Source organism: Triturus cristatus, chromosome 9 (assembly GCF_964204655.1).
Source record: "Triturus cristatus chromosome 9, aTriCri1.1, whole genome shotgun sequence".
Taxonomy (NCBI): Eukaryota; Metazoa; Chordata; class Amphibia; order Caudata; family Salamandridae; genus Triturus; species Triturus cristatus.
In genome coordinates, this window is record NC_140592.1 from 25,650,631 (window position 1) to 25,675,001 (window position 24,371).

Below are 24,371 nucleotides of genomic sequence, written 5' to 3' on the forward strand. Positions count from 1 at the left end.
TGTGTAAAGCGTTGATGATCATATACAGTAAATACAGTGAGGAACACTACAAAGGGACACAGCACAGGTAGTTATCAAACAAAATAGTTATATTTATAGAGACTTATCACAAGACCAAATAACGAGGAAACCACAATATTGTACAAAAATAGTTCTCTCTGGATGCTGCAAAAATAGTTCCAATGGGTAAGGTAAAGTTCAGTTCAGGACAGTGGTCTCTGCGACCCCTCTACTCACAGTTCTGAGATGTTGGCAAATAATCCACAAGCAATGTCGCTCCGGTGGGTTAGCGATGTTTTTCCTCACGTTCTGGTCACGGCAGCTCGCTAACGGGGGTTAGCGACGATTTTCCGGACACTCAGCAGCTGTAGCGATGATTTTCGGGCCGCAAACGTGCGGGGCGTTCATCAGGCCAGCGGGCCCTCAGCGGCAGCGATGCAACGATTTTCTTTACGCCCAGCAGCTGTAGCGATGATTTTCTGGCCGCAAACATGGGGGGCGATGATTAGGCCAGCGAGCCCACAGCGGCAGCGATGCGATGATTTTCTTTACGCTCTGTAGGTGTAGCGACGATTTTCTTGACGCTCCTCGGCTGCGGCGGCTCACTAACAGGCATTAGCGACAAAATGAAGTCTACTGGTCCTGAGACTTCAGTCAGGAGGCTAGTTCTCTCTCTAGCCCTTGGGTGATTGCAGGGTCAAGATTAAAAAGTTCTCTTACAGCTCCTTTTCCCTCCTTTTTCCAGTCCAATGAAAACTACTGCAGGCCAATCCAGGGAACAGCACATAACTCCAGGACAGTCCTCTCCTGCAGCTTTCTTTAGATCCACGGACAGAGGTTGGTCTTGAAATCCAGGGGCAATACAAATTGTAGGGGTTTCCGCACAGATATTTATACCCCAAAAGTCTTTGTTCGAAAGAGTCACAAGTCACTGAACCCAGCCAGAACCAGTTCTGCCCAGCCCAGGAGCACTTTGTTTACCAGGCTGCATCCTTCCTTTCAGAAAGAGGGGGTCTGCCCTCAGACGCACAGTGGGAGGTGGAGCCAGCATTCACCTTGCCAGGCACAGCCCTATTCAAGTGCAGGAGCTACCCCTCCCCTCACTCCAAGGCAGATCTCTCTATTCAACCCAGGTCTGACTCAGCCTGCCCTGTCCCTCCAAAACCAGACAGCCAATACACATAATAGCAGAGCAAACTGGAAGGCTTAGGCAAGAAAGTACCTACATTCTAAAAGTGGTAGTTTCAAACAACGAATATAAAAATAACCTTCACTAAAAGATGTATTTTAATATTCTGAGTTCAGGCATACTAAATTCGTTATTCTACCATGTTCTATGGGTCAGTTAGGACTATAGAATGTAATAGCCAAAACCTCCCATTCTGGCCTATGGTGAACAGGTAGCCTTACAGTAGTGAAAAACGAAATTGGGTGTAATTCACTACCAGGACATGCTACACACATCAGAGCATGTCCTACCTTACACATACACTGCACCCTACCATAGGGGTGGCTTACATGATGCCAAGGGAAGGTTCAGGGGCTGGGAAGTGGGTGCACTTCACAGCCAAGATGGCAGTTCTAGACTGCACACAGACACTGCAGTGGCAGGTCTGAGACATACTTTACAAGCTGCTTCTGTGGTTGGCGCAAATCAGCGCTGCAGGCCCACCAGCAGCATTTGGTTTACCAGCCCTGGGCACACACAGGCCACGCTACTAGGGACTAACAGGTAGACCAAATAAGCCAATCAGGGATACACCAATTCATATGTCATCTGTATACAGGGAGCATCCGTGCTGTGGCACTGAATGGCAGTGGCGCAGCGCCCAGAGCATCTATCACCAGAAAAACAGAGGAGGCACAGTGAAAAAATGGAAGGGAGACTCACGCCAATGGTGCCACGTCCAACAACAACCTACTTCAAGGATTCTCTGCTACAAACATTTTGTAATACATTAGAACAAAATGCTTACTTTGGAGTCCAGTCGCTTCATTAATCTAGAGGTTTTGAACAGACACTGATGACATATTCGAGTATTGTTGTGATGTGGCAGTATGCCTTGGCTTTTCTAGGAATACATGGACTCACCTGGTGAATTTGGTTGTACTAAGTGCATCATGCTACCATTTTGCCCTTTATCATTTACTTTACTAGGTCAGTTATAGCAGGACCAACTCGGCCCTTCAGCTGTCTGATGATTTAAACAATGGCTGTTGTACATGAGTTAGACGACATCCCTCTTAGCGCTGCGTTGTACATAGTAGAGGTGGAGAAGACAACAAATTAACCGGGAGAGTTGGCTCGGATCTCAGAGCCCATGCACAAGCCAAGCTGTGAAATTCTGTGTTGTGTAAATCACAAAACAAACAACGTAAAATATGATAAAGTCTCTTAAACGTTCAAAAAAGTGCATTTCAATAACACGTTGAAGCTTTGCCATCAATAGGGCATATTGTAGCACTGCACTATTAAAAGTTATAATTTTGAACAACTGGCAGTCTAAACACACATATTCGAAAGTGATTTCTTTCATACACGATAATGAAGTAAAAAGAGTTTGGTGAAATTAAATATTTGCCCAAGAAGACATGATTTAAGCTGGGAAGCCACGGTTTATCCAGGTTTTCGGGGTTCCCTCTGTACAACTTAGTAAATGGGTATGCATTTGTCTTTCCTTATTTTAAGATTTGTTTTGACCTCTTAGTGAATTCTTCTGCAGTTTGCATAATAGGTGTTCTATGCATGTGGAGATTAAGGGCCACATGTATCATTATTTCAAGTAGTGATGGCCTAATTACGATTTTCTCTGAATCACACTTAGGTAATTGCTATTCTTAATGTATGAAATGCTTTTGAGTTGCATTAGCAATTCCTAGTGTGTCGCAAATAGACCTACTTCATGCATATTAATGAGGTAGGTCTCAATTTGCGACCCGTTAGTAATCTATGCCATCACAGGGATGGTGGCCTGCTGGGGTCAGCAGAACACCATGTTTGTGATTGCTTTTAAATAAAGCAGTCTTTTTCAAAAATGCATCCTGTTTTCCTTAATGGAAAACGGGACGCATTTAAAAAGAAAAAGTGAAACTTTGCAGTTTCATTTTTTAAGAGTCGGCAGTGGTCCGATGGACCACTTCCTGCTCTTAAAAAATATTTGTTTTCCATTCTCAAAAGGGAAGTGCTCCTTCAAGGAGTCAATAAAATCTGAATGTTTTGCAACCATAGTTCGGTCGCAAAACATTCATAAATCCCATTCAGATTCGGTATATGTAAGAGACGCGCCTTCCAAATACCGAATCGCAAACACAAACTGCGATTCGATAATGTGTTTCATACATATGTAAAGCACTTTTGCAGTCGGAAACGGACCGATCGACTGTTTCTGACCTCAAAAATGCTTCATACATGTGGCCCTTGGTGATTTGCCCAGAATCGCATGATGTTGAGCTGATGTCAAGACTTGAAACTGGTTCCTGAGTTCCATAAACAGCAGCTCTTCCAATAACACCACATTTTGTGTAGAGGGAGGAAACCAGAGACCACAGAAAACCTAACAGGGCCTCTAGCTGAACCAGAGCCAGGCTTGAGCCTGACTTGAACTTCCAGTGGCTCGCCCACCTCTAGTACACAGTACAAACTAAACCTGTGTTTAGAAAGAAAGTTAAATAGGATTAGCGCTCTATGAAAGTTAAGTGGGGTCACTGCAGACACACAATGCTAACAGCACAACACATTGCAAAAAAGAAAAGCAACTCTGAAAATGACTTCATATACTTTTCATGCGCCCTGTCATTAATGAGGAAAACTCTTAAAATTAACTGAAATGAAACTGAGCTGAATGCCACCTTTCCAGTCAGTTTTCTGCAGGCCAGCTTCTTCATGGATTCTCTCCTCTGCTTCTGTGTGTCTTCCGAAGCCATGCATCTCAGATCAGAAGCTGATTTCTGACTGTCATTGTGACTAGGGGCTGACCCTTCTTTACTCAGCTGTATACTGTCATTTTACAAGGCATGGGGCGACTGTGTCAACAAGCATTGTTAATGCATCGGTTTCACCTATGTAATGAATAAAAGAGCTGTTTTCATCAATCATCGCCCAGTAGAAGGAAAAAGCTCCCTGACAAATAACATGGGAGTGGAGAGGATGTGGTGCAGTGGCCAAAGCTGCTGACTCAAGAGCAGGGGATCCCGGTTGAGTCTCGGCCTACTGCACACCATCCTGTGATTCTATGCAAATCACTTAATCTGTCCGAGCGATAAATTGTTATATAATATACTCTGCTAGAATAAAAGGCAAAACATTATGAAAATATAGTTCCACCAAAGCAGATTTTAACAGTATTTAATAGAAGCAGACGAGGAACAAGTACTGGTAAATGCAGGAGCATATGCTACAGCCAATAGAAATGGAGGAAAGGTAAGTGTCAAGCTCAGGAACCAACGAGAAGCCAGGAAAGAGGGGAGGCGGGATGTAAGTCCCTTTTAAGTTTATATTAAAAACAATACATTTTTCAAGCACAGCGCAAGCGCTGTGCAGGCGAAACCTCAAACTCGTCACCACCAGAGCAGGACGCTATCTTTAGACATGCTGCACTACACTGGGCATGTGCAGCTTATCTAATGGTTTGTCAATGTGAGTCTGGAGCTGAAATGAAAAGCGCCCCTCACACGGGCAGTCCATCTGGACTCCTGCTCTCTCCTGCCCAGTGCGTTGACATGCTCACTTTCAGCTGTGTGAAGCGCAGCCTGGAAAATAAACAGACACATTGTGAAAGCTGTCAATTTGTCTGCTTACACTCCTGTTGCCCGAACTCCAGTGAGCTGTTTCTTTTTCTGTAGATGCTAGCCGGGCGCCGATCCAGTGCCCCCTATGAACCGGCCGCCTTTGCCGACAGGTAAGCTGGCGATGACAAACAGCAAAAAAAGCCATCCAACCATGCCCTCTAAATTGTCCAAATGGTTGGATGCTTAGCTCCAACAGCCCCGTACTCCATCAGGCCATCGGAGGAAAATGTCAGCGACTCAGCCAGAGTGGACTCCGTCGTTGACATAGTGTTGGTTTGCCCAATCAGGCGGCAGACCGAGAGTTTGGCAGAGAGGGTACTCTGTCAGCATTGCAGGTGAGTACCCTCTCTCCTAAACTCTAAATCGGGTCTGTAATAGTTTAACTGGGAGCCTGCGCAGAGAGGTGTGTGCTGAAGAGACAGAATCCATGTTTTTCACATGTATGATCAGCCTGGCTGCTGTGTTAAGTACTAACTGGAGGTTTGTCACAATTTTAATGGGAGACTTCAAATGAGTGCCATTGCAATGATCCAGTCTCATCAAGATAAAAGCATCAATGGTTTGTACCTGAGGCGTGGGAAGAAATTCTAAAAGGAGAGGAGGAAGCCTCTGAAAGGAGGTACTCACGTTGCACGGAGGGGTGAGTATGCAAGGTTAACCCTGGGGCAGCCATTTCAGCCTTGTTTAGTTACTGCAGCAACCTACCAAGGGCTTTGTTTCCCATCCTCCCATGTGCAGGGCGCCAATCTGGCTAGGACCCAAGCCATGACTCAAGTAGGGTTCTCCTCACTGGTGCTTCTCTGCCTTTGGAAGCCTTTGGGCCATTGAGCAGGGCTTGGGGTGCAAACCCCTGCTCAAATATTGGGCTTCTTTTGGCCTTGGAGATGCAGGTTAAAATTGGACCTTAGATGACTGTGTAGTTTCCGCTCAGGTTGCCAACCTTGATTGCTCTTCCACCACTTGCCTCACTCAGGTGTATGTGTACACCGGGTGCTGCCTCAACAGCTGCCCGGCTGCTGTTCTTATCATCAACTTCTTTTCCTTCTCCATCTTTTATTTCACCCATTTGGCATCATTTTACTCAATTGACAATGCCCCTCCCTTCCTTCAGTTTAAAGTCCTCTGTATGATTCACAGAGCTTTCCACAAAAAAGGGAACTTGGTTGTTACAACAACTTATAGATGTAGAGGATGTAGCTTTATGACTAGATCGCTCGACCTCGAAGCTGGGGAACCGGGGTTCGAGTCTCGGCTGCGACGCTCAACATCCTATGATTCTGGGCAAATCACTTAATCTCCCCGTGCCTATCAAAAATGAATGTGTCCATCTGTAACGAAACTGGTGATCATGTAAAGTGCTCTGATACCCGATGTCTCGGGTCTAGTTTGCGTTATATAAAACTCATATTTATTTTTTTAAATACGACCTTATATTCCTAACAGGGCTCTGAGATCCGCTGCCTCACGTCAATGGGTGACCCCTAAGGCCCAGAAGGCTAGAAGTGGTGGTTGGGCCTTTTCTTATCTGGTCCCTAAACTAATGAATTCTTTGCCTGTTAGTCTATTCAAGACAAAAGAGGAACTGAGTTTCAGAAAGCAGTTGAAACCCTGGACATTTGTCAAATCCCGAGTAAAACAGGAGCCGTTCATCTGCTTAGTACTGGGAGGCCTGTGATTTCGATGTGCCTACAATAGAATAGGTTCGAATAGGATAGAATAGAATGGAAAGAATATAATATAATATAATAGAATATGATAGGACAGAATAGGATTGCATAGAAAAGGCTAGCATAGAATAGGATAGAATAGACTAGAACTGAAAAGAGTAGAATAGAACATGAATAGTATAGTATAGGATAAGATAGAATAGGATAGGATTGGATTGATAGGATAGAATAGAATAGAATAAGAATAGAATAGAACAGACTATAATAGAATATGATAGGACAGACTAGGATAGCATAGAACAGGCTAGCATAGAATAGGATAGAGTATGATAGGATAGAATAGAATAGAATAAAATAGAATAGAATAGAATAGAATAAAATAGAATAGAACAAAATAGAATAGAATATGATAGGACAGAGTAGGATAGCATAGAACAGGCTAGCATAGAATAGGATAGGATAGAGTATGATAGGATAGAATAGAATAGAATAAAATAGAATAGAATAGAATAGAATAAAATAGAATAGAAGAGAATAAAATAGAATAGAATAAAATAGAATAGAATAGAATAAAATAGAATAGAACAGAACAGGATAGGCTAGAATAGAATAGAACAGAATAGAATAGAATATGATAGGACAGAATAGGATAGCATAGAAAAGGCTACCATAGAATAGGATAGTATAGAATAGAATATAATAGAATAGAATAAAATAGAATAGAATAGAAAAGAACAGAACAGGAGAGGATAGAATAGAATAGAATAGAATAAAATAGAATAGAATAGAAAAGAACTGAACAGGAGAGGATACAATAGAATAGACTAGACTAGAATAGAATAGAATAAAATAGAATAGAATAGAATAGAAAAGAATGGTGCCACGTGGACTACTTGCCCTCTTGTTATTAACCCCTTTTTTGGTGTAAGCGCATGCAGCCGCCCGCTGTCCCATGGTTGTAGTTGGTGGGATGCAGCTTCCTACTTTCATTATTCCCCCATGTCTCCCCCTAAACCTGATAACCTGCTCTTGGTTCCTTAGCAGTGCCCCAGTGGTTCTAGGTTTCTTAATGGGCCCCAAAGAGTGTATGCACCCTGGATGGTATAAAGTGCCTTGAACGCTCATGTCAATGTAAAACTATGCACACTCAGGGCCTCATTTATGAGAAGTGACGCATCGCTGCGTAAAAGCAGCGATGCGTCACTTCTCAGTGAGCCCTCCTTGTGACATGATGGATGCTTCATATTTACTGTATGACGCATTATGTCGCAAGGAGTTACAGATACGTCAGTATTTCTGACGTATCTGTAGGCGCAACTGTCACACATTGCTGGAGTGTGTCACAAAAGTGACACAACTCCAGCCATGTGTCCTTACACATGGGGCAAGCCCCATGTGAAAGGGCCTGCATCAGTCTTATGCCTGCTGTGAGGCAGGCGTAAGATATTGACGTATTTATGTCCTTGAAGTGGTGCATTGAAATCTTGTTGATTCCAAGCGTCACTCCTAGAAGGCTAACTTGCGTCGAAATGCCCACCCTGCATATATTATACCTGACGCGGGTATAATGTAGCGCAGGGGTTTACAGAGTGATGCATCTGCTTAGATGCTCCACTTTGTAAATAGGGCGCACCAGGGGGCATGTTTTACAACGCCGATGCGTCACAAAATGTGACGCACCGGTGGCGCAAAACTATCGCAAGGCCTCATAAATCAGACCCTCAATCTCTTACACTTCTTCCCACCACCACACTTTTAAGCCTGTGACCCGAGACAAGATAAGAGCATCGGTGTGGTCACTCACGCATGACATTAAACTCACCACACTACTCACTCTTCCAACCTCACAGGGCAGCTTGCTATCCATGTAGGTAGCACTTTAGTGCCCCACATAGGGGTTTTAAGCGCTATATAAATGCTACAATCCTGGATTTGAATCCCAACAGAGCCATGTTAGCCTTTAGTCCTTTCTAGCTTGATTGAATAGATTACTGAATATTGGGTAATAATGGCGCCCATTGCTGTAACTGCCATGAGGAGATCCAGTGTGTGTCATTTGTGGATGTCAGGAAGGAGAGACCCTTGGCAGATGTGCCCAGATGCTGAAGCACTGAAGGAAATAATCCATCCAAGAGGCCCTGGGGACCATTCCATGCAATCGGTGTCATCGCTGCAGACACCTCACTTCCGGCAACCATGAGAGTTAGATGCAGATAGAAAGAACTTGTAGTAGAGAAGTAATGTGTTGATTACTTGAATGCCTGCAAGAGTTTATTACAACCGGGGCACATCCTTGTTCTGTGGACCATTTTGGAGGTGATACAGATATTGTGACCCCGCTGTTCAGTTCATTATTGGCACTATTTTTAATTTTCTGCTGCTTCAAAGCTCCCACCAGAATGTCTAGATGTTTTCTACATTTCTGCCTGTGGGGCCTCATCCTTACAAGCCAACCTGAGCCACCTTTGGTCCAAGGTGTGCTCTGATGAGTGGGGTCTTTAGTCTGGGGTCCCCCACTAGCACTGCCTGTCTTGGGACCCTATCTCCTGTTTCTCTGTAGTGATCCAGTGATCTCCTGTGAATCCACTGCTTGGGTGTCTCAAACGTACCTTCTCTATTCCACCAGCACAAGAAAATCTTCACCATCCACGGCCCTTACCCGGTGATCCGCCGTGCCCTCCGCAGCAGAGGGTGGGTGGAAAAGAAGTCCCCCAAAGTCCAGAAACCTGCACCGAGGAAGGATAAGCCTGCTGACGAGGAAATGGACGACGCGGATGGAGACGACAGCGCGGACGATGACGGTGCGTGACCTGGAGCAAGCGCGTATCTTCTAAAGTTTATAAAAGAGTACATGAGGGGGCAGGGCTTCTGAGTATATTTACATATGTAAACAAAGTGTTGGCAATAACTACACCCAATCACATCTTTTAGGACCTATGGGACATTTATGTTATTGTTCATTGTGCTATGCCCTGTGCTCAAAGTATGCGTTCTGGTGACGTTTTTGGAAATTAGTCAGGGACTTATGCCATTTTTTAGGCTAAATTCACCAAAGTCCTGCCGAAGGCCTGCCAAGGTTTTTGCCGAACCACCTTCCATGCCCTCCTGGCACCTCATATGCATGATGTCAGCCTCACAAAGACATGGGTCTCATATAGGGTTTAGAGGACGGGATTCTCCATCACAAACATAAAGGGATATTCCATCTGCCATATTACAAGTGCATTATAGCCTATCCTTCTTATAGGAAGTTTCCAAGCACTATTGCCCCATAAGAAGAATAGCAATAAAGTAGGTATTTACCTCACTCCATGGTAATACCATAGAATGTACACGTGGCTGAACAGTGTGTCATTAAAAAACCGAAATATCTCTCATTTCTACATCATTTCTACATGTAGCTTATTATAAATTAATCTGAAATCCTGTGCTGCAAAACAATGATGACCCTTGGTTTGCAATGCCTTGTTCACTGCAGTTGTGAATCACAGGATAACCCTGAATGTCAATTAGTGGGAGCCAGGGGTAGCAGCTGGTGCCCCTGGCTTTCCTTCAGTCCCCCTGGCACTGCCCTTGCCATCGCTGGTCTCAGGGGGCACGAGGGCAGCTGCAGGAAGGGAAAGCGAACAGGACCCTTGACAGCCATGTTTACTTTCGGAAGTTTCTGCTCCATGCTTTCTCCTAACTCCTAGCAGGGTGGCTGCTTGGGCTACTGTAGAGTAAGGGTGGGATAAGGGGTCAACTCTGTGACATCATTGGTGGCCAGAGTTGTGACGCCATTTCTGATCACCCTGGTATTTTGGTGACTCAGCTCCCATGACGTACAATTCATGTACACGCCCTGGGAGTAAAGTTTGGTGAATGGAAACTTGTTCTTAAGAATATCTTGAGGCCCAAGGGAGGCAAGGATGAAAATGGAAAGGTAAACAACTAAATATAAAGAGAGAATACAACAGGGAGGGGACACTGCCATGCAGAATGCTTGAGGCTGGCTCCAGCCTTGGGTGGTTCGCCTACCTCAAGATGGAAGGACAGGCGACGTCACGGAAGGGAACGAGAGGAGTGTAAAAGAGAGGGTGGAAGAGAGCGGGAAAGAGAAGGATGAAATGAGAGGTAAAGGAAGGGGATGAAAAAGAGAGTAAAATGGAATGATAGTGGTGATCAGAGGAACGGTGCAAGCATCTTAGGTGGAACTGCGTTGCTGCTGGAGCACCCCCATGCGCGGATGAAAAGGCGCTTTTTATCCCTTTTCTAATCATTTGGGGCCAACAAGTTTTTAAAGGGAAGGGAGATATATCTTTTGGAAGTCAGTGTTTCTGAGTCAGTGGTTTTTCCCTTGGTTGTCCCCTGCTACTCTTATGTAAGCGAATGTTACATTTTAAGGCACATTGAACCGGGATCAGTTCTTAAGATAAGGGAGGGTTCTGCTTCTAGTTTTGGGGAGATTTTGTGGGTAACCTGTACATTTCAAAGTACTCAAAGCCAGGCCTTGTGGTCCCAACACAAGGACAACATTTAAAGAAAGAAGAGGTGACACATAATGGGGAATTTTGACACGTATGGCCAGTCATCTATATGTATATCGATTGCACACATATGTTGTGCTACATATATAGGTGAACAAACATGAACACTTTTATTAATTTCTACAAAGTTTCGGTAAGAATGCATTGATGATTGGGCACAGAGCTGGTGACCGTATCATCGAGATGGGTGGTAACAGAAATAGCCTGATAGCTTCTGTCTAATTTTACATTCATTAATGTAGTCGAGGAAATTGATCACCACCAAAAAAACACGTGCACAAACCCTATTTAATAATAACTTGTTTTTATATAGCGCTTCAATTAACACATGTTACTATTACCCAATTTATGGTTCTCACTTGCCCAATCTAGGGAGGATGGGGGTCTTCCCTCGGGGAGTTCAAGCTTATGACCTTGAGAACATCACATTTGTCAGGGACGAGCGCTCCCCTCATTTGACCATCCTGGCATTATGGCACCAACTCTGCAGTTTGGAGGGAAGTAGCTGATTCCACACTCTTGGGTTGTACTTGTTTCTTTCACTGTGTGTTCCTTGTTATAGTACGGCAGAAACCATGCAGACATTTTTAGAGGTTGAGCCAAAATGATGTTTTGCTATTTTGGGAGTTCCGTTCCCCTAAAAGCAGCATACTCAAAAAGGTCATTGACAGTGTTCTGACTCCCTCCTATGACCATTCACGGTGGTCCGTAAGGCAGCCACCAGCAGCACTGGTCCTGCACTTCCGGTCCTGGAATCCCACCAATATTTCACACCTGATGTACTAGCTCGTCTCAAATTTTACCTCCTTAAACGAAGGACAACAAACATACAGCGCCCTTTTGACTCTAGAAAGGGATACATATGAATGGCCTGTTCACTGAGAGGGGGTAAATAAAACCCTTGAGGTGGCTCAAAAGGTTTATTTATGATTATGCTGTTTTATTTGTCAGTTTTATTTATCCTTATTTTCCATCTATTCTCTAGTATTATTTAGTTCTTATTAGTTTGTTTATTATGATTGCTTATATCCAAAGTGCTTCACATGTTTACAAAACAGTACACTAACAATTAATATAGATAATGTAGAGGCTCAGATCTAATTCCTCTTGGGCCAAAAAATGTTGTATTGGCAGTTTTTTTTAAACTGGTGATTGTAGAGGATGAGCTGCTTTATGCCGGCAGTTCAGTCCATAAATTGGGAGCTAACAATATAAAAGAACAAAAACAATACGAAGCGCAAGGACGGAGACGTGTGGTGAGAAGATGGGGTGAAGCCCGCGCTTGGAACGAGAGAGAGAAACAAGGACGCAAAGAGCTAGGGAATGAAAACCTTTAAAGACAATACTCAAAAAACCTAAAGTATAGGATAAACCGAGTCCTATCCATTAAAAGCTTTTTTAATAACCTGAAAAGTCAGGTTTTAATACTTTTAAACTGGAATTTGACTCGTCGAGAGAGGTAGAGAAAGATGACATCTACATATTCAAATTCACATATCTCTGCAACATTGATGGGAGTTGACCTTCGTGAGAAAACAAGAGTATGTTATAAATCTTGGGGAACCAATTGGTAAAAGCTGTTTAACTGGAAATTCCTTTTTCGTTTCTTTAGTTTTCCATCCAATGTTTGTGTCCAGCTTATGTCCAGGAGGGTCGGATCCATGCCCACATAAGATACATTGACATGCTATTATTTATGTAAATTGTTATATGGAAATTCACTTAAGGTACATTTTCATGCTATATTCATAAACACGTTTATCATGGATAGACACACAAAATACATTAACATGTTATTAATGATGTAAATGGTAGTCATGGATATCCATACAACATACCTTTACATGCTATTATTCATGTGAATGTTAGTCATGGATATCTACCTAAGATACATTTACACGCTAGCATTAATGTAAATCTAAGTCATGGGTTTCCAGACGAGATACTTTTACATGTTGTTATTCATGTAAATTGTAGTCATGGCTATACATACAACATACATTTACAGGCTATAATTCATGTAAATGGTTATCATGGATATCCTTGTAAGATAAATTTACATACATGTGAAAGTCGTACCTATCTTATTGCATAAATCAGTGGATTCAAATACCCCCGTCTGTGTAAATGGTTCTTGTTTGTACACAAATCACAAAGTACAAATGTTCTTCAAGTGGATAGCTTGTCCACCTGGCAAGATTCCAACTGCTCTGGGCCTCAAAGGGGACCCTCCTGGCTGCTTATTTGTAATCAACCTTCACCCCTGAGTCTGTCATTCGCAGGAGTTTATTTTTAGATTTTATTTCCATGGTTGAAATCATACACCTTCATCATAAAGAATAGATTTAAAATAAGTCGTTACCGATTTCACAGACTTTCTTAGGAAATAATTGACCTTCCTTTCAGTAAGAGGAGGGTTTAAAATCTTTGTCAGTGGGCTCATTGTAATTGATCTTAGCATTAATGTGGGATTTTTCTCCTTAGATGATGATGCCGCTGAGGAGGACGAGCGGGACGACGACCCCGATGGGACCTACGACCTCATGGTTAGCTTTTGAGTTCATTTCTTATTGAATGCATTTTGGTCAATTCTTGCTGTGTAATTATTGGATGTCAGTGAGATGCTGGTGCTTGGACGCCATTATCAATATGTCCCAGGTGTCTGATGAGCACATATGCCCAATTTTAAGTCTCGCCTGGCGTTAGCAGGGCACATGCGTTGCTCTCGCCATGCGAGGTCCTTTTGGAATCAATACGGATTCCAAAGAGTGCACGCGGACGGACAGAAGATGTGCACGCGCGGTGTGGTATTACATGTGACATCAGATAGGTGCCGCTGCAGATTTACTGCCAAAGCGTGCACGCGGATGGACAGAAGATGTGCATGCACGGCGTTTATGCACAATGCACGCATGGTGCGCTTTCGCCTGTATTATTTTACTGGGGATTACACGTGACATCAGATAGGTGCCGCCGCAGATTTACTGCCAAGGAGACGTGCACACCTTTCATGACTCGCTCCCTCATCCCCACAAAGTTTCTTTCCATCAGATAGGTGCCGCCGCAGATTTACTGCCAAGGAGACGTGCGTGCCTTTCGCGACTCGCTCCTTCATCCGCACGAAGTTTCTTTCCTGGAAGGTTCCGGGAATAATTCACCAAATGGGAGGAATAATAAATATTATGCCTGAGCGGGAGCGCCGGCGGAGTGAGCAGACAGATATTGCTCACCTGGGTGTAATTTTGCTTAATTCACACAAGAGACAAGCTCTGGGTTTACTGTTTAGAAGAGGGGAAGCAATAGCTAAATCTCCTATTTGTAAAAATGATTACATTATTGTAAATGAAAATGCTGTTCTATTAAGCGCTCAAAGAGCCTATACATTCACAAGGAGTCTTTAAAAAAAAAAAGTTACCTGAAGTTTTAGAGCAACTTAAAAAGCCGTAAGTGTGGGGAAGTTACTTAGTCTGACGTGGCCGTCTTGTGGAAGGGTAATTATTGGCTCTTTGCTCGCCTATGTAAAACATTCTTCTTTTCTAAATGTGTTCTCGGCCACTTTACGACAGGCTCTTTTTTTTTTTACATAAAAAGTGCTAGCTGTCAATCACAGGGATTTCAGATTTCTTTCCTACGGTGATTGACGGCCTCTTTAGATTTACAAGTTGACAAGTTAAAGGGTTCGTGGTGTAATTGCACCCATCTCTCGTTCTGTGGCTTTCAATTTAAATGTCCTTTTAGAAAGGGAGAGGCTCGCTCTCCTACCTGAAGAGTGGGGAGTAGCCGTCTTGGGGTGTCAGGGAATATCTCTTCCATTAGCCTGAGGACCCATCTCAATTAAAACAAGCATTAGAAATGCAATAGGTCTCGCCTTCCATTTGTTTTGCTATACAATGCCATTAGCAAAGCAAATGGCTTTAACTTAATCAAAGACGAGACCTATTGCATTTTCAATGCTTGTTAACACTACTGTCCCACTGTTACAGCTGGGCACATAGTGTGCTGCCAGTCTTTGTGTGTTCATTTCACTAGCACCACTTTTCTAACACCTTTTGCACGGGTACAAAGTTAAGCTCTGCGTAAGGCAAAGGGAGCATTCCACCATTGGCATGTAGGTGTAAACAATTACAGATGAGGAATGGTTTTTGCGTGCGAGTGTGTGTTTGTTTGTGAGTGTGTTTGTGTGAGTGTGTGTGCATGTGTGTGCGTGTGAGTGTGCGTTTGTGTGTGAGTGCGCGCATGTGTGTGTTTGCCATATTTTAGATGTACGCTAATACTGGGTGTGGATGCTGTACACCCCATTGGGCTGGGGAAGTGAGAGTCACTGAGGTCCCCATGGGATAGTCCTTGCTTGTTTAGCTGAATGCATTTGAGATTTCAGCCTCAGGGCACAGTGATGGGAGTAGGAGAGCGGGAGAGGAGCTTTGTGATTTCTGGGCTAAGAGGAGCCGCAGTGTGAATGATTGACTTACAGAAATGATCTTACGGCCCAGACACTTCCACTGAAAGCGCATACTTGTCATTTTGCATGTAGGGAGAGGGGCTGTGGGTGAAGGTTTGCTGTGGGGTGTGAGAAGTTGGCCTGATGTATGATGTCACTAGTTCTAGTGTACACCTTATGTCAGTCCAAATACCCTTATGGTGATTGGTTGTAAAGTCAACCTTATAGACCAGCTATCCTAGTGGTAGCATGGACAAGAGCAGTCTTAGGCTAAACTCTGAATGGCATGTGAAGCCAGCTGTGATACCATATATAATCCCTTGAATACCAAATGAAAGGACACCACAACAGATATATATATAAAATAAAGTGTATTTATTCTAGACAAACCCTCAGCACTCTTTATGAGATTAGAGGTAAATACAAAACAGTCTTATTTATGCATACATTAAGTCACACAGGTAAGTAATACAGTTAGGCCCTAGGGGCCACGCAAACCATATACTAAGTAAGTGGTATAAGGACCACTGTCACGGAAATAGGATAGGCCTAGGCCTATGGAATCGCTGGGGCTACACTATACTACCAAAGGTTAGGAAGTGAGAGGCCCACGGGATTCAGGTGCAGAGTGGAAACACTCACGCGTAATGCGTATAATCGATAGAAATAGTACAGTTTTGAATTAGATAGATTTAGGACACTTCCGGAGTAGCTAGGAAGTCGAGACTGGAAAACTAGACACTAGGATAGTCACTATCCAGATGAGCACCGGAGTACCCAAGTTACCTAGCCCACAGGCTGCGGGTGCATAGGGGTGAAGTTGCGTCGGGTTTCGCCGTCGACTCCTACGGATGCCTGAAGAAAGATGCTGACAGGCAGTCAGTGAAGAGTGTCCGGTGGATCCCAAGGCTGGGATCAGGAAGAAAGGATACCTGCAAGCAGAGGGGACAGAGTCAAGGTCACTAGCCAGTGACCACGTGGAACCAGGAAGGAACCAGGCGATGTCGTGAAGATTGCAGGTGAAAGTGAAGCTTGTCGCTGCAGCCACGAGGACCAGGGAACGTCGAGGACGACCAGGACCAGGAGGTGAGCTGTCCCATGAAGGCTCTTGCTGCCGGCGGCGTCGAAGTTGGACTAGGACTCACCAAGCCTTGGCAAGCGGAACCCACGAAGAACGGAGGACTTGCTTCTGGTGCAGACCAGGAAGGTCTGGGGTGCTCCTTCTTTGCAGAGAAGCGGGAGCCAGTCTGGAGGAGCCAAACCAGCGCTGAAGATTTCAGGGTGCGTCGTCTCAAAGGCCACTAGCCAGCGGGCAAGCAACCGGACTGACGCGGCAAGCAGGAAAACGCAGAAGGGCCCCACGCAGGACTCGTGGAGTGTGGGGGGCTGATCTTCGGTGCAGATGGTGCTTGGGGTTGGGGCTTCTCAATCCCCGGTGCACAACTTCGAGGGTACCTCAGAAGCTGCGCTTGAAGATACTAGCCACTTTTCCCAGGTAGCCGGTCCCACGTCTCTCGTCGCCTCCACGGATCTCAGCACGGCTGTGGATGTGGATCAGGGTCGGAGAAGTCTGGAAGTCAAGGCTCTGGTCGGGCTCTGCAGTCGGTCCCTCGTAGAACTGGAGCAAAGCAAAGGGTAGTCTCTTGATGGTGCCTGTTTGCACAGGGTAGCCACTCCTTGGCCACAAGGGAGATTCTTCAGTCTTCTTCTTTCGTCGAATGTCGAAGGTCCAGAGTTTCTGTTCAAGTTGCAGGTTCAGGATAATCTAAAGTCTTGAGGCCCAACTCCCACTCTTATACTAATCTGGGGGGCTGGGATACCTGCTAGGTCACGCCTTATGGGTGGGACCTGGAAGGGGGGTGGTTACACCCCCTTCCCTTTGTCCAGTTTCGCGCCAGGACTGGGGCTGTAGTGCCCCAGCACCGGTTTGAACTGGACTATGCATGGGACACCTTGTGTGCCCCAGGCATGTCTCATTCCTTCCAGCCCTCCCTGCCCCAATACACTAAAGTCTGTCTGGGGAGGTGCTAGCACCTCCCCAAGCAGGAAACCTATTGTCCAAGCTTCCCTGGCCGGGATCACTCCCAGCAGCAGGAGGTCAGACTTGTGTCTGTGGCAGCAGCATCCATTTTGTGATGCTGAGGCTTTGGTTAGAGTTAAACAGCAAAGTAGGATTTTAACATGTCTCTCCCTCTAGAAGGGGGGAATAATATCCTCATCACCAGAAATGGTATGGGGGTATTATTCCAAAGTGTTAGACACCTTACACGACATGTTTTGATAAAGCCAAACCATAGTTACCATAACCGTTTAAGATTATAAGGCACTTTAAGAGTATATGGTAGGCTATATCATAGAACAGCTATAAGGACATGGTTCCGAAAACTGCAGACAATATCAGCTCATGCTGGAGCACCATCTCACATGTTACCAAGCACTCTGCCTCCAGGATTGTTAAGGCCTGCCATAGGAGTGACTGATAGGTACACATGTGTCTATATATAAGGTAGGTATAGGAATACTACACCTAAGCAAGGGGTGATTACACGACCTTGCCCCAGCTGAGTGATCAGCCAGTTGTGTCATAATGGAAGGCCAGGCCAGGGGTGGCATAATACATGCTGCAGCCCCTGGTAGGCCTAGGGTACACCTATGCCCTGGGTACCTAAGGTACACTGTACAGGGGCCAATAAGGTGATCCTTACCAATTGTGTATGCACCTAGGGTACATGGAGTCCATTTTAAGGAGAGAGCAGACAGCCTGAGACCCTGAATGGCAGGATCTCAGGCCAACTAAGTCGAAAAACCAGCTAGACACTAGGCAAAAAGTTGGGGGTAACCATAGTCAGATATCCACCTTCCTACACAATCCCCCCCCAAACGAAAGGAGATAAGGCTGGCCTTGACAAGGTAAGCCTCTATTGCCTAAGTGGCCATATAAGGAAGAACCAGCACTGGCATGGTTACCCCCTGTCTCATGGGCCACTAAGCAATCCCTCATCCTAAAGGTATCATAGGGTCTCCACCATAGGGAATCTCTACCTTGGGTGTGTCTTTGCAAAGTAAAAGGCTGGTGTTGAGATGGAGTACTGAAGTGAGTGTCCTCAAAGTGAGGCCTCAGCTTCCTCCAATCATCCTCCACCATGGATGCCTTTCTTTCTTTCACTGAGTTGCACTGTGCTCTCAGGGTCAGCCTCTGGCTACCTAAAGCTGGAGGCTGGGTCCCTTTTGTGGGCTTACTGGAGGGACAGGTCATGTTTGGGGCCCTAAGGTCCCATGTTTGCCTGTGCCCAACAGAATCCCTCTGGGGGAGGTCCCTAACTACCTGTAAAGGAGATCCCTCAGGAATGTTTTTAACCATCACCTGGCTAGGGCTACTAGCCAGGCAATCCTCATGCTTTTGATGGGGGGGTTCTTGTGGACAGGGGCCCTCTTGGGGTCCACTGGCCTCCCTGACCTCTGCAGCCCTGGGCTGACTGAGGCAGGGTAGAGAGAGGCAGGCTACCTGCACCAGACTGGGTCCCACCTTGGAAGGGGCCACTGACATCAGAGGCTCTGCCAGGCCAGGCCTGGCTACCTCTGGGGCAGTTCCTTCACAAGGGGTGAGGTCAGATCCCTGAGGAGGCTGACCTTTTCCTAATGTCTGGGGAGAGGGAGACTTTTCTTCCTCCCCACTACTCTCTGTTTGTGTGGGGTGATCCATAGTTTCAGGCTTCACTACACCTATGTCAGTCTGAGTATGGACTGAGACCATTACAGCCCTGCCCACCTTTTCAGGGAGGCACTCAGTTTGTGTTTGAGCTGTGACTGTCACAGCTCTGCCAGTCTCTACAGGGAAGTCTGTCTTTGCCTGGGCTGTGGCTACCACTGCCCTTCCAACCTTTCAGGGAGGAAATCTACTTGGACAGGGGTTGTGGCTGGCACAACCCCACTACCCTTTTTTGAAAGGCCTACCATTTTGGAATGGGTGTCTTGTTCAACTCCAGCCCAAGCTGAGAGTTCTAAGTCATTCCCCAGTAAGCAGTCCACAGGCAAGGTTGGAGACACTGCCAGCCTTTTAGGGCCAGTGACACCTCCCCAGCTGAGACATACCTCTGCCATGGGATGACTGTTCTGTTTGCCATCAATGTTAGTCACCTGGTATGAGAAACCAAGCAAAAGCTGCTCAGAGGGAACTAGCCTATGGGCCACCATAGTGATGCTAGCTCCAGTGTCTCTGTAGGCCTCAGCTTTTCTACCATTGATGTAGGGCTCCTGTCTGTACCTACCCAAAGTGTTGGGACAGGCAGTGAAGTTGGCAAACCCCATGCCACCATCACAGACAAGAGTAGCTGCTGTAGGGGAATTGGCTAAGCCAGGATCCCCCTGTGTTCCCCAGGAAAACCCAACCAAATTTTTGGGGGCACTCCCACCACCTGGGGGATTACTGCTGACAGTAATAGGTGGTGTGACAGGAGTAGTTGGAGGAACAGTTTTGTTTTTAGCCTTTGGGCAACTGCTGTCAGTTTTCCAATGCCCAGGAGTTTTACACTCATGGCAGTAAGGCTTTTTAACTGTGGTAGAGGAGGGAGCTTGGGACCCACCACCCTGTGTGGAGTTTTGGGGCCCTGAGGAATATTTCTCTTTTGTTTTATCCCCACCCTTCTCTTGAGGCTTGGTGGTATCTTTCTTTTGGTCACCACCCTGATTTTTAGGCCTAATCCTGGTCCTGACCCATTTATCTGCCCTCTTTCCCAATTCTTGGGGAGAGGTCAAATCTGAGTCTACCAGGTGTTGATGGAGAAGCTGGTTCTGACAATTACTAAGGATCTGCTCCCTCATAATCAAGTTGTACAATCCTGTATAGTCCTGCACCTTGCTGCCAGTTAACCAACCTTCCAAAGCCTTAGTGGCACAATCCACAAAATCAGACCAGTCCTGTGTCTGTGTCTTCTGGGTGTCTCTGAACAACAACCTATATTGCTCAGTGGTTAAGCCAAACCCATCTATCAGAGCACTCTTCAGGACTTTGTAATTGTTAGCATCCTCATCACTGACTGTGCGGAGCTTGTCTCTACCTTTGTCAGAAAAGGAGAGCCACAAGATAGCTGCCCACTGACTCTGGGGTACCTGCTGTACTTTGCAGGCCCTCTCCAAAGCAGTCATCCACTTGTGGATGTCATCCCCATTCTGATATGGGGGGACTATCTTGCTTAGGTTTCTATGGTCATAAGACCTATCCCTATCTCTAGGAATGTTGCTGCCACCAGTGGGTTCTGACCCACTTAACTTTTGTTCTCTAGCCAGAGCAAGCTTCTCTTTGGCAAGGGCAAGTTCTTCCCTCTGAATCCTCAGATTAGCTTCCCTCATTCTGGCTTCATGCTCCTTTCTCTCAGGGGAAGTCATTCCCCTGTGAGAGGAAGCATTAGAGATGCTAGAGACGTGGGAGTGGATGGATTCCCTTGAAGGGGATCTGTCCCTCCTGTTTCTCTGGTTAAGCCCACTTGGGCGTCTGTATGGGGGGACCCCATGCAAACTCCCATGTAAACTTAGGTTAGCCTGGCTAAGTCTTCCTACTTGGCCCTGGCTGTCTACCTCTCCATCTGAAGCCCCATCTGACTCCTCTGTGGTGGGTAGACCCTTATCTACAGCTATGACCCCGTCCTGGGCAGCTCTTTCAGCATCATAGGCCTCCAGAAGCTCCACTAGCTGTCTAAGGGTAGGGTTGGAACCCTGTTTTAATCTCCTGGAGGTACACAGTTGTCTCATCTCCTGGAAAGTGAATGCATCATACCTAGAGGGAACCTGTCTAAGATTCTCCTCTCCTGAGGGAGCATCAGTGTGATCTCCATCCAGGGGCATGATTCTAGTGAGGGTGTGGTGTGTGCACCTACCTACACTAGTTGTATCTACTAAACCTCTCTAGTAGTTGTAGTCAGGGTGTGTTACTCCCTTCAACCTACAACCACTAAGTCCAGTAGGACTTAAGTATTATAATCTATGTTATATGTACCTAAACAATATCTGTGTGATCTTTCAATTTAGTATCTCAAGATTACAATGGTATTACAACAGCAAGCTCAGATCCCAACCGCTGCTCACCAATGTGAGAAGTTGGCCTGATGTATGATGTCACTAGTTCTAGTGTACACCTTATGTCAGTCCAAATACCCTTATGGTGATTGGTTGTAAAGTCAACCTTATAGACCAGCTATCCTAGTGGTAGCATGGACAAGAGCAGTCTTAGGCTAAACTCTGAATGGCATGTGAAGCCAGCTGTGATACCAAATATAATCCCTTGAATACCAAATGAAAGGACACCACAACAGATATATATATAAAATAAAGTGTATTTATTCTAGACAAACCCTCAGCACTCTTTATGACATTAGAGGTAAGTACAACACAGTCTTATTTATGCATACATTAAGTCACACAGGTAAGTAATACAGTTAGGCCCTAGGGGCCACGCAAACCATATACTAAGTAAGTGGTATAAGGACCACTGTCACGGAAATAGGATAGGCCTAGGCCTATGGAATCGCTGGGGCTACACTATACTACCAAAGGTTAGGAAGTGGGAGGCCCACGGGATTCAGGTGCAGAGTGGAAACAATCACGCGTAATGCGTATAATCAATAGAAATAGTACAGTTTTGAATTAGATAGATTTAGGACACTTCCGGAGTAGCTAGGAAGTCGAGACTGGAAAACTAGACACTAGGATAGTCACTATCCTGATGAGCACCGGAGTACCCAAGTTACCTAGCCCACAGGCTGCGGGTGCATAGGGGTGAAGTTGCGTCGGGTTTCGTCGTCGACTCCTATGGATGCCGGAAGAAAGATGCTGACAGGCAGTCAGTGAAGAGTGTCTGGTGGATCCCAAGGCTGGGATCAGGAAGAAAGGGTACCTGCAAGCAGAGGGGACAGAGTCAAGGTCACTAGCCAGTGACCACGTGGAACCAGGAAGGAACCAGGCGATGTCGTGAAGATTGCAGGTGAAGGTGAAGCTTGTCGCTGCAGCCACAAGGACCAGGGAACGTCGAGGGCGACCAGGACCAGGAGGCGAGCTGTCCCACGAAGGCTCTTGCTGCCGGCGGCGTCGAAGTTGGACTAGGACTCACCAAGCCTTGGCAAGCGGAACCCACGAAGAACGGAGGACTTGCTTCTGGTGCAGACCAGGAAGGTCTGGGGTGCTCCTTCTTTGCAGAGAAGCGGGAGCCAGTCTGGAGGAGCCAAACCAGCGCTGAAGATTTCAGGGTGCGTCGTCTCAAAGGCCACTAGCCAGCGGGCAAGCAACCGGACTGACGCGGCAAGCAGGAAAATGCAGAAGGGCCCCACGCAGGACTCGTGGAGTGTGGGGGGCTGATCTTCGGTGCAGATGGTGCTTGGGGTTGGGGCTTCTCAATCCCCGGTGCACAACTTCAAGGGTACCTCAGAAGCTGCGCTTGAAGATACTAACCACTTTTCCCAGGTAGCCGGTCCCACGTCTCTCGTCGCCTCCACGGATCTCAGCACGGCTGTGGATGTGGATCAGGATCGGAGAAGTCTGGAAGTCAAGGCTCTGGTCGGGCTCTGCAGTCGGTCCCTCGTAGAACTGGAGCAAAGCAAAGGGTAGTCTCTTGATGGTGCCTGTTTGCACAGGGTAGCCACTCCTTGGCCACAAGGGAGATTCTTCAGTCTTCTTCTTTCGTCGAATGTCGAAGGTCCAGAGTTTCTGTTCAAGTTGCAGGGTCAGGATAATCTAAAGTCTTGAGGCCCAACTCCCACTCTTATACTAATCTGGGGGGCTGGGATACCTGCTAGGTCACGCCTTATTGGTGGGACCTGGGAGGGGGTGGTTACACCCCCTTCCCTTTGTCCAGTTTCGCGCCAGGACTGGGGCTGGAGTGCCCCAGCACCGGTTTGAACTGGACTATGCATGGGACACCTTGTGTGCCCCAGGCATGTCTCATTCCTTCCAGCCCTCCCTGCCCCAATACACTAAAGTCTGTCTGTGGAGGTGCTAGCACCTCCCCAAGCAGGAAACCTATTGTCCAAGCCTGGCCGGGATCACTCCCAGCAGCAGGAGGTCAGACTTGTGTCTGTGGCAGCAGCATCCATTTTGTGATGCTGAGGCTTTGGTTAGAGTTAAACAGCAAAGTAGGATTTTAACATGTCTCTCCCTCTAGAAGGGGGGAATAATATCCTCATCACCAGAAATGGTATAGGGGTATTATTCCAAAGTGTTAGACACCTTACACGACATGTTTTGATAAAGCCAAACCATAGTTACCATAACCGTTTAAGATTATAAGGCACTTTAAGAGTATATGGTAGGCTATATCATAGAACAGCTATAAGGACATGGTTCCGAAAGCTGCAGACAGGCTCAGCTCATGCTAGAGCACCATCTCACATGTTACCAAGCACTCTGCCTCCAGGATTGTTAAGGCCTGCCATAGGAGTGACTGATAGGTACACATGTGTCTATATATAAGGTAGGTATAGGAATACTACACCTAAGCAAGGGGTGATTACACGACCTTGCCCCAGCTGAGTGATCAGCCAGTTGTGTCATAATGGAAGGCCAGGCCAGGGGTGGCATAATACATGCTGCAGCCCCTGGTAGGCCTATCAATCAATCAATCAGGACATTTATAGAGCGCACTACCTACCCATAGGGTCTCAAGGCGCTGGGGGGAGGGGGGTGCCGTTACTTCTCGAACAGCCAGGTCTTCAGCTTCTTCCTGAAGGAGAGGTGGTCTTGGGTCAGGCGCAGGTCGGTCGGGAGAGAGTTCCAGGTCTTGGCGGCCAGGTAGGAGAAGGACCTTCCTCCTGTTGTCGCTCTTCGGATGCGGGGGACGGCGGCGAGGGCGTGGTTGGCTGAGCGGAGGTGGCGTTTGGGAGCGTAGAAGTTGATTCGGTTGTTGAGGTAGCTCGGGCCTTGGTCGTGTAGGGCTTTGTGTGCGTGGGTGAGGAGGCGGAAGGTGAT

General features: G+C 46.2%; 1 protein-coding gene across 2 annotated transcripts in view; it reads left to right on the top strand.

Moving 5' to 3' along the window:
• Window positions 1-24,371, top strand: part of TTLL3 (tubulin tyrosine ligase like 3) — a 191,990-nt gene that overhangs the window by 107,365 nt on the left and 60,254 nt on the right. For both annotated transcript variants that reach the window (XM_085624279.1, XM_085624280.1), the window contains 2 exons: window positions 9,082-9,256; window positions 13,466-13,527. In XM_085624279.1, the coding sequence (XP_085480405.1) occupies window positions 9,082-9,256; window positions 13,466-13,527 (237 nt within the window). The remainder of the gene's footprint in view (window positions 1-9,081; window positions 9,257-13,465; window positions 13,528-24,371) is intronic.